General features: G+C 35.2%; 1 protein-coding gene across 1 annotated transcript; it reads left to right on the top strand.

Annotated features, from left to right (window-relative positions):
- Nucleotides 1-2,248: 2,248 nt before the first annotated feature.
- On the top strand, nt 2,249-4,580 carry LOC137649261 (uncharacterized). The gene is made up of 2 exons (XM_068382248.1): nt 2,249-3,882; nt 4,279-4,580. The coding sequence occupies exons 1-2, from the start codon at nt 2,316-2,318 to the stop codon at nt 4,578-4,580; spliced, it is 1,869 nt and encodes a 622-aa protein (XP_068238349.1). The 5' UTR covers nt 2,249-2,315.
- The last annotated feature ends 5,793 nt before the right edge of the window (nt 4,581-10,373 follow it).

The raw sequence follows: 10,373 nt of genomic DNA, 5'->3' as shown, positions 1-10,373 counted from the left end.
CAGGTTCCAGTGGCTAGTGAAAATTTCTGGGAAAAGCGTATGGAACAGCAAAACCAAATTTTGGTCAAGAATAAATCCCCTGAGGAGACTCAATTTCATTATAATAACTTTATCTCGGAGTTTCGTAAAGAGATAGCAGAACTGAAACAGGCAGTGTTAGCTATTAAGAATACTATGAATAGTATATATTTGCAAAATAAAAAGGTGGTTGTTAATGAAAGGGTGACTCAAAATGTTGTGGTTGCAGAGGTACATGACAATAGTGGTGAAAGCACAGTTACATGCGAGGCTGGTTTGTCAGCTAATAAGCCAGATTATGTGGAAAATGTGGTCGGAGATTTTACAATCATTCTTGATTCGATAACCGAGTATATGGAAAGTCCAACCAATCAGCTAAAAATGAATATTCTTCATTCTGCAAGCAAGTTAAGAAAGAGTATTTCTCAAAATGGCACATAAACTCCATATTATATCCTGGAATATAAATAGTTTAAGAAAACGAATTACTGATTTGCATGCTTATACTCAGTCTACAAACGTTGATATAATAGCTTTGCAGGAAGTAGGTAGAAATGTTTCCTCACTCCAAATTAACGGTTACAATCATTTTGAATTACAAGCTAATGAGTCCACGAATTGCAGAGGTTTAACTATTTACATAAAAAATAATATTCCAGCTTCGTATTACTTTGCTAGTAAAGTCAATGGTACTGAGTGTTTGGCTATTAAAGTAGCGCTTAAAGATGCAGAAATATATATCGTTAATATTTATGTACATGCGGATTCTTTGGCTATTGAGGACCTACCTGATGTAATTTTTTCTGAGGATTGTGTATTACTTGGTGATTTAAATGCTAGACATAGTGCTCTTGGTAGTTGCTCCCGAAATCACAATGGGATTATTTTAAATAGATTTTTAGATTCGGTTGAGAATGCGTCTGTACTTGGTAATTGTGAAGCAACACATGTTAGAGGAGGCAGGCTTGATTATGCTATACTTTTCAACATGCCTGGAGTACAGACAGATTTCTCTGTTGTAACCACTTTACTAAGTGATCATTTTGCTCTTAGAATTAGTTTTTATTTAGAAAAGATTTCACTTATTAACAATGGAACTAGATACGTATTGCATGACAGGCAGAAAGATGATTTTATAGAAAAAGTAAGTGACTGGTACAAAGAGTATAAACTGCTAGGTATTGAGGATGAAAATGTTTTCCTTGAGGATCTGCTAGCAGTAATAGAATCTATACTTTACAAACCACAGAAAAAACCTAATTCTGCCAGTAATCATAAACCTAGGTATCATAATGACAAAATAGTGAAAGGCTGGAACAAGTTGCTACGAAAATGCCATAGGGAATGGTCTAAAGACCAGAATATGCAATCCAGAGAAACAATGGTTACAGTGGCTGAACATGCTACAAAAAAGAGGCAAGAGGTTAGAAGTAAGTATTGGGAAGGTTTTTTACGCGACATCTCATTTTCAAAATCCCTACGTCAAATTTGGGATGGTGTCAATAAAGTAAGGGGGGTAAAAAGAAAGACAAATGCACATCCTAATGCCAGAGAAAAAGCAGAGGCATTAGCCGCCAAATGGTCGTATGCGTCGAACTTAGATTCTCTACCTCGAGATATACAGGAAAGCCTTAGGAAGTTACAGAAACAAAGACGTAGACTAGTTTGTATGCAGAAGAACTTAATGGATGACACCTGTATTCCTTTCACCAGGGATGAAATGTTGAATAGTGTTAAGAAGGGGAAGTCAACAGCTCCAGGTAAAGATGGCATAACATACGATATTATAAACTGTCTTATAGCAATGGAGGACAGTCCTCTTTTAGCATTGTTCAATTTATCATACAGTAATGGTCGCTTACCTATTAAATGGACAATTGCCCTCATGATACCTGTACCTAAGGGAAATAATGATTACAGACCTATCTCATTGACTTCTTGTTTATCAAAAACTATGGAACGTATGGTTTTAAATAGGTTGTTGTATAAAGTTGACGGGCTCCTTTCTCCGAATCTTTATGGTTTTTTGAGGAACTAGAGTACCTCTGATTGCGTATTAAAAAGCCTTAGTTCTGCTGGTGTCAACTGTAGAATGTTTTTAGATTTAAAGGGAGCCTTTGATAAAGCCAATAAGGATGTAATATTGGAGTGTCTTGTTAAAAAGGGTATAAAGGGCAAGCTACTGATGTGGATTTCACAATATTTGAGTAACAGAAGGGGAACTTATGTTTCAGGGTTACGAGTCCACTGAAAAGTATTTTGAACTTGGTACTCCACAAGGGGGTGTGCTTAGCCCCATGATTTTTAATATATTGATGGACGAAATTGCAAGTTATAAATTTCATGGAAATTCACAAGTAATCATTTATGCGGATGACATTCTCATACAATGCAAATCAGAGGAGACTTTGAGTATCGTGTTGACTGAAATGTCAGATCTTTGTATATCTTTAGGTCTTGTGGTAAATGAGAGTAAGACAAAATATCAATCACGAATAGTAAGTGATAAAGAATTCTGGCTGAATGGAGTAAAACTAGAAAGAGTAACAATTTATAAATATTTGGGTATGTATATTGGTTTTGGTAAAATAATGGATCAAATTACCTATGTGAAGAACATCTGTACATCTCGGCTTAAGCCATTACGTGTTTTGTCAAATCGTGGTAACGGTGTTGGTATTCCAATATTAAGGTCTGTATATCTTGCCACTATTAGAAGTATCATAGACTACTCGGCTCCAGTTTTATGTAGTTTTTCAGATAAAGATCTTCGCCCCTTGGAATTGTTGCAAAACGAAGCTATGAGGGTAATATTAGGTTGCCCTAGAACTGCAAGGATTGAAATAATGCGAATGGAGCTGAATTTCCCGCGTGTTACTCAAAGAATAAGAGAGTTGGCAGTCTCCTCAATTATAAGACTGATTAGACAGAATGATAGGCATTTCAAAATTATTATAAATAGATATGTGAAAGGCGTTCCAGGATTCTTCACACTGAATGAATATTCACGAAAGCTTTGTAAAATATTGAATGACTATAATGTTTTTGATTTCTGTGTACCTTTGCCAAGTTCACGTCTAATAAAACCTTGGATTACTGAGAAAGTAGATATAAGTATAGAGCAACTTGATTTGAGAAAAAGGGACAGCAATCCCCTTGAACTTAAACAGCTGTTTTTGGAAAAGATATCTCGATACCCAAAGGATACGGCGATTCATGCTTATTGTGATGGTTCTGTTACCGGATGTCGAGCTGGTCTTGGTGTTGTAATTAGAGAATTTTTTGAATTTGGTTATAGTACAGAGGAGAGAATATCTAAGCGTATTGGCGATCATAGCTCATCTACCACTGCTGAGCTGTTTGCCATATATGAGTGTTTGAAATTTGGAATTCATAAAGAAAAATCTATAATATGTTTTGTTGACAGTCAGAGTGCTCTTTTGGCTTTAAATGCCAAATTACCTTCAGATGAGGAAATAGTTACCAAATGCAAGGAGTACATTTCTGTCATAAAAGGGTCAGGATACAGTGTAAAATTCGTCTGGATACCCTCACATTGTGGTATATATTTTAACGATGTTGCTGATGAATTAGCAAAACAGGGGTGCAATAAAGAATCTATAGATTACGCCACTTTAGTTAGTATGAGGAAAATAAAGTCACACATGGCAAGAGTAAGGGAAGGTTGGAATATTGAGATTGCTAGGGCAATCATGAGTAACGGCAGTAACAGTATGTCTCATTATGATTATGTAAGTAACAATACACGTTTTACTTATGGAAAGTCTTCAGCTAAATATGATGGAATTGTTATGAGACTTAAACTAGGCTATAAATACTATTGGGAATATAAGAGTGGAGAGGGTATCCCTTGTAAATTATGTGACGCTGCAAACTCACACACACTGCAACATTACATTATGGAATGTAGTTCTTTGGCAGAATTTAGGAATCTTGATGATAATTTTGAACAAATGGTGTGTTTTTTCATTAATAATAATTTGTACAAGAATATTGCAAATAAATTTAAAAAAACTGATATAAGGTACTAAAATTGTGAAGTTACTATATTACTTTTTATTTGTATAATGTTTTGTGTTTGCTGCAGTAATATGGAATTTGAAATGGAAGTGGTTGTTCTCTGTACATTAAATAATAGTTCTCCTTTTATGTGAAAACGGTCTGTAAAATGTATTTTATGTAAAAAATGTTTTGGTTATTTTGTAATGTGTAATGTAGCTTTCAAATTTATTATAACAGGGACTCCTCGTGGTTCCAAATACACGCGATTTCTGTGGCGCGAGGTAGCAGGTCGAGCGCACCTTCGCCTTTGGAGTCGTGGTGTTTGGCATCGCGGCGGGTCCGTTTTTGTTGCGGCGGGTTTTGGTGTCGTTTCCTTGTTGAATGATTGTTTTTGTGATGAATTTGTCAAGTGTGTGCATATTTTCTTGAGTCCTGGACGATTTTGGGAGGCTGGCCTCTTCGTGGTCTTGTTGTCGGCTCGCACCGTCGGGCCCAGAATCGTAATTGTCATTGCTTTATCAAATTATAACTATGATTAATTTATATGTAATTTCAGTCTGTGTAATAAATATATAAGGTTTGTGCTAATGTACTTTGGGTAAATGTGAAATTATTCATGTAGGTGTTTTCATTTGTAAAAACTGTTACTAATTGTATTTTTTGGGTCATGTAAATTATTACTAGGTTTTACCTTTGTATTTAGCTTTTGTTCATTTATGTATATTAAAGATAATTTATGTAAATTAAAGATAGAGTGGGCTGTCTAGCAAGACTAACAGCTCCTTTTGACCACTTTTTGTCAATAAATTTTTTGAATTTGAATTTGAATGAATCAAAACATAACCTGAAATTACCGTCGGGTTTCTTTACCAATACAACAGGGGATGACCAAGGACTTTGACTAGGTTCAATTAGGTCATGTTTTAGCATATAATCAACTTCCTTCGCCACAACCTCATTTTTAAAGGGATTCAACCTATAAGGCGCTCGTTTCACAGGAGTGGCACTACCTACGTCCACGTCATGTTCAAGGACATTAGTCCTTCCCGGTACATCCGAAAATAATTCATTATAATTAAATACCAATTTCTTTAAAGACTTTTGTTTTTCATTACTTAAATGAGAAACCATACCAGAAAAATGTTTCAAAGAATTCTTATTATCTGAACGCCATTCACTTCCATTAAAACAATTATCATCAATACTTTCACCCTCTGAAAAAGAAAAAAGTTTATCGTTCTCGGAAACCACAGCATTCCCTATGGTTGCCACGGGAGTGACTTTCTCCCGTTCTACATAAGCCTTCAACATATTTATGTGACAAAGCTGAAAAGGTTTCCTTCTCTCGGGAGTCTCTACTAAATAATTAACTTCACTAATTTTTTTCAGAATTTTCCAAGGACCTGAAAAAGATGCTTTCAATGGATTTCCAGGAATGGGTAACAAAACCAAAACTTTGTCGCCTACCGCAAAGTCACGTGCTTTAGACCTTCTGTCAAAAAAGTACTTCATTCTTTTTTGGCTACACAATAAATTTTCACCTGCAAATTTCCAAGCTTTTGTTAACTTATCACATAGATTAGACACATAATCTAATAAATTGATCTCAGGGACGTCTCCCTCCCAGGACTCTCGAACAACATCAAGAGGACCTCGAACACAATGGCCAAACACAAGGCTGAAAGGCGAAAAACCTAAAGACTGACTTGGGACAGAACGAAAAGCGAACAACAAATAAGGTAATTCCTTATCCCATTCAGAACCATTAATCAAACAATATTTCTTTACCATCGATTTCAGGGTTTGATGAAATCTCTCCAGAGCTCCCTGACTTTCTGGATGATATGGAGAAGAGGTCACATGTTTTATATTTAACTCTGCCATTTTATCTCTGAAATACCTGCTAACAAAATTAGAACCACAATCCGATTGAATAATTTTAGGCATTCCAAACCTTGTAAAAAAGTCAATTAGTACATCTACAATTTTAACACTTTTTATCGTACGTAGTGGTATTGCCTCGGGATATCGAGACATCCTATCCATGATAGTAAAAATATATTCATTTCCACTACGAGTCCTTGGTAATGGTCCAACAATATCAATAATGACCTCCGTGAAAGGTTCGGAAACCACTGGAATAGGACATAGAGGCGCTTTTGGAATAAGCTGATTAGGTTTACCGACCTTCTGACAAACATCACAGCTATTGACAAACTTCTTTACGTCCGCCTTCAACTTCGGCCAATAATAATTCATTAACAACTTGCCAGAAGTCTTATGAATGCCAAAATGTCCGGCCAAACCACTTTCATGCGCCAATGATATCAACTCATTCCTGTAAACAAATGGAACCATTATCTGTTTCAAAATTTCATAATCAAAGTTATCAGCCTCCATAGGCCTAGTCAACCTATATAAAATATTATTAATTATTTTAAATTTGGGACCGGTTATATCAGTCACCTCACCTGACTCAATAGGGAGATCCCGAAAATCCTTTTTCTGAGCTTTGATTAGCTCTTCAATAGTCCAATTCCGTTTGTCCTTCAAAATCCCAAGATCTACAACTACGCTATCACTACGTTCTAAACTACTTAAATCTAGATCAATTGTTGACTCTGCAGCGTCAACAATTCTAGCACTAGAACGAGTAACTGCTGCTACTTCACTATCAGGGTTTATCAGTATGGGACAAGTATTATTCTTCAGAGCAACATCATTCCCTATCACAACATCAACATTTTTAACCGGAAATTTATCAACGATGGCCAATTTCAAATTCCCTGCAAAGGAAGGGCAGATTAAATTAAAATTTTCCATGGCATACGATTTTACCGTATCGGGAAAACCAGCCAATAACACAAATTCCCCACTTTTTGGTACAAAATTGCAAGGTAATGCCTCCCTTAATATCAAAGACTGAGCTGCACCGGTATCACGCAAAATACGCACACGTCTTTTCTCGGACGAATTGGCGAAAGAGACACTACCGAAGGACAAATATCTGTCAAAACAACCAGGTAGTCATTGATCAGCAGATGTTGTTGGGGTAGGTTCTCTCTCTCTCTCTTCCACACCCATCACTGGCCTACATTAGCATTTTGTGAGTTTCTAAATGCATAACACATGCTCTTTACGTGCCCCTTCTTATTGCAAAAGAAGCACGTCAATGTTTTCAATTTCTCGGGATTATATATCTTAGGTCTATTATTCCTGTTAGGAGAAAAATTAATATTAGTATTGGCATTGCCCTGATCATTACCTCTATAATTATTTCTAGTAAACATCCCTGCATTATTATTATTGTTAGAATTATTATTATTGTTGAAATTATTATTCCTACCTACTTTACCCCATCCGGACTTCACCATTTTTGTTACTTCCCCTAACTCACTCTTATGAGACAAATAATACTCATCACTAGCGATGGCTACCTCCTGAATGGTCTCTAGTTTTAACTCTTCGAGGTGAACCTTCAGTTTATCCGGAACACACCTCTTGAACTCCTCCACCAACATTAATTCCTTCAATTTCTCAAAATTTACCACTTCCTTGGACTTGAACCAATCACTAGCATATTGTTCCTTCGATCTTGCGAATTCAATAAAAGTTTGCTCCCTACTTTTTTCTAAGTTCCTGAAGCGTTGCCTATAGGCTTCAGGGACTAACTCATAGGCCTTCAAGACGATAGCCTTTACACACTCATAATCTGATGACAGATCCTCCTCCAGAGTTACATACACCCTCTGAGCTCTTCCAATCAATTTACTTTGTATAAGAGTGGTCCAATACTCTTGGGGCCACTCCAACCTTGCTGCAATCCTCTCAAATGATACAAAAAACTCTGCAATATTGTCTTCCTCAAATTTAGGCACAAATTTGAGAGCCTGCGCTAAATTAATATTCTTTTTAAAGTATTTATAGTTTATATGTGAAGGATCTCATTTAATGTTGTTACTGTTCTTGAAATACTTTATTTTGTTTATTTTTCTCTTGTAGTTTATTTTTTCCTTGTTTTCTTTCCTCACTGAGCTATTTTTCTCTGTTGGCATTCTTGAGCAAATATCATCTTGCTTTTCCAACAAGGTTTACAGCCTACCTTGTGATAATAATGATAATAATAATGATAATAATAATAATAATAATAATAATAATAATAATAATAATAATAATAATAATTCTCCACGATAATAAATATAACAAACCGATAATTCTCTTTTACCTCAAAATAGGTTTCATAACGTAAAAGCTAAACTTGACACACCATGGAAAAACACACGTAATTTAGACTCCAATCACAGACACAAATAAGTTACACTGTAAACCGCCGATACAAAATGAGTCCGTCATTTCGTTCGACTTCCTAAGAAAGGTAAGATCACTTAAAAACTGGACTAGGTAATGACAGAGGAGATCAGAATTAGCTACTGTAACTACCCAATCAAGCATGCGCAAAACACTCCTTAACAGGCGACCAGCGTTTTTTGACCGATTAATTGCACACTTTATCTGGCGAATCAGCCACCAGACTTCGTGTTCCTTATAAGTATTGGAATAAATGATTTGATAAACGTAATACATTTGATATATACGTATGACTGGTTAGGACTACTCTCATGCTATTATTTTCAAATGGGAAATTTATTTAAAGTACACTTTCTTCGTGCTATGCAATTTTGTATACACACACTCCCAGCCCCCAAACACGCGCACAAACACACACACACACACACACACACACACACACACACACACATATATATATATATATATATATATATATATATATATAGAGAGAGAGAGAGAGAGAGAGAGAGAGAGAGAGAGAGAGAGAGAGAGAGAGAGAGAGACTAGTTTGATAACCTAAGGGATAATGGAAGTTAAGATCGTAAAGCGTAAAGATTATCATTAGTTTAGGCTATCGAGTCACTGGACACAACATAACATCCAACACAAACACAACATCTTAACTTTGTCGTTATGACAATGTAGTTTACCAATTCTGAAGGTACCATAGAAACTATCGATGTTGCCAACCGATGGGCCTTTCCTCTATGTCTGATGGGAATAATACAGCTTAGATGACTTATATTTGGCGTTAATGCTTTAGACCTTATTGATGTACTGAAGGTCTATGCTCTTTTTTGTATTTTTATTTTTCCATGATGAGGGTAAATGGCCTTTAGACCACCGTGCTTAATTCAAAGATTTCATTCAATCTCCTTAGCATATTATATACAAGAAAGTTGTTCTAATAATCGTAATATCAACTTGAAATAAATGAAAAGATAAATCCATGATTTTGGGGGATGCCTTAGCAGTACTGCCAATGGCGGAAGATCACCTGAAACCCGAACCCAAGGTCTATAGACATTACCTGAACCCATACTCGATGAGTTGAAAACCTAAATAAGAAAATGATGGATTCCGTTTGTATCCAAGAGAGAGAGAGAGAGAGAGAGAGAGAGAGAGAGAGAGAGAGAGAGAGAGAGAGAGAGAGAGAGAGAGAATCAAATCAAGGAAAGATAAAAAATATTTCAGTTACCCTTAATACGTTGAGGAGAAACTATGATCAAAATATACATATAAAACAACACGCGCACGCACGAGCACAAATATACACATATACATACATACATACATTATACACACACACACATATATATATATATATATATATATATATATATATATATATATATATATATATATATATATATATATATATATATATATATATATAATTGATTTTACCATTAAACCTGCAAATTCAAATTTTTAAATTTTTTTTTTATAAGAATGTATTAACACAACCACAAACGTAACAATCACTCTAATGTTCTTAAGTTTCCCTTGAAAAATAAAACATGAAACGACAAATGAAGCAATATTTAAGTCTCAGGTATCATGAAACTTCACACAAATCACAAGAAAAGTTCTGTATTTTGTAAAACCATTTTTATTAGTTACAGATATTCATTCCACTGTACCATTGGCCATGCAATGTTTATGAACCGGAGCCTCGTAAAATTAATGACCAAATTAGTTACGGTCAAAATGCTTGGATAATTAATTTGTCAGTTACGGTCTGTGATTCGAAAAACTTTTCAAATTAATTCGGTCATAAAATAAACGGTTGTCCTTTTTAAAGCGAGGACTTTTTTATTTTAGTTGGAGACGTTATTTGTAGAAAAGTCACTGAACAGTCTTTTTAAAGTTAAAGGATTTGCAAAAAAATATAAAATAAATTTTTTATTTCTTCTTCATGCCCATTCTTCTGTCTATGCCAGTCAGGCAAAGCAGAAAAAATCACATTCACATGCGCGCGA

This window comes from Palaemon carinicauda, chromosome 11 (genome assembly GCF_036898095.1).
Source record: "Palaemon carinicauda isolate YSFRI2023 chromosome 11, ASM3689809v2, whole genome shotgun sequence".
NCBI lineage: Eukaryota > Metazoa > Arthropoda > Malacostraca > Decapoda > Palaemonidae > Palaemon > Palaemon carinicauda.
This window is presented reverse-complemented; position numbering and strand designations above follow the sequence as displayed.

Bases quoted from the DNA above. Each gene is read 5' to 3' on its own strand.
- LOC137649261 (XM_068382248.1), top strand. From the start codon at position 2,316: ATGATTTTTAATATATTGATGGACGAAATTGCAAGTTATAAATTTCAT. The intron at 3,883-4,278 runs GTATCCCTTGTA...TTATTATAACAG, and splicing joins GGAATATAAGAGTGGAGAGG to GGACTCCTCGTGGTTCCAAA.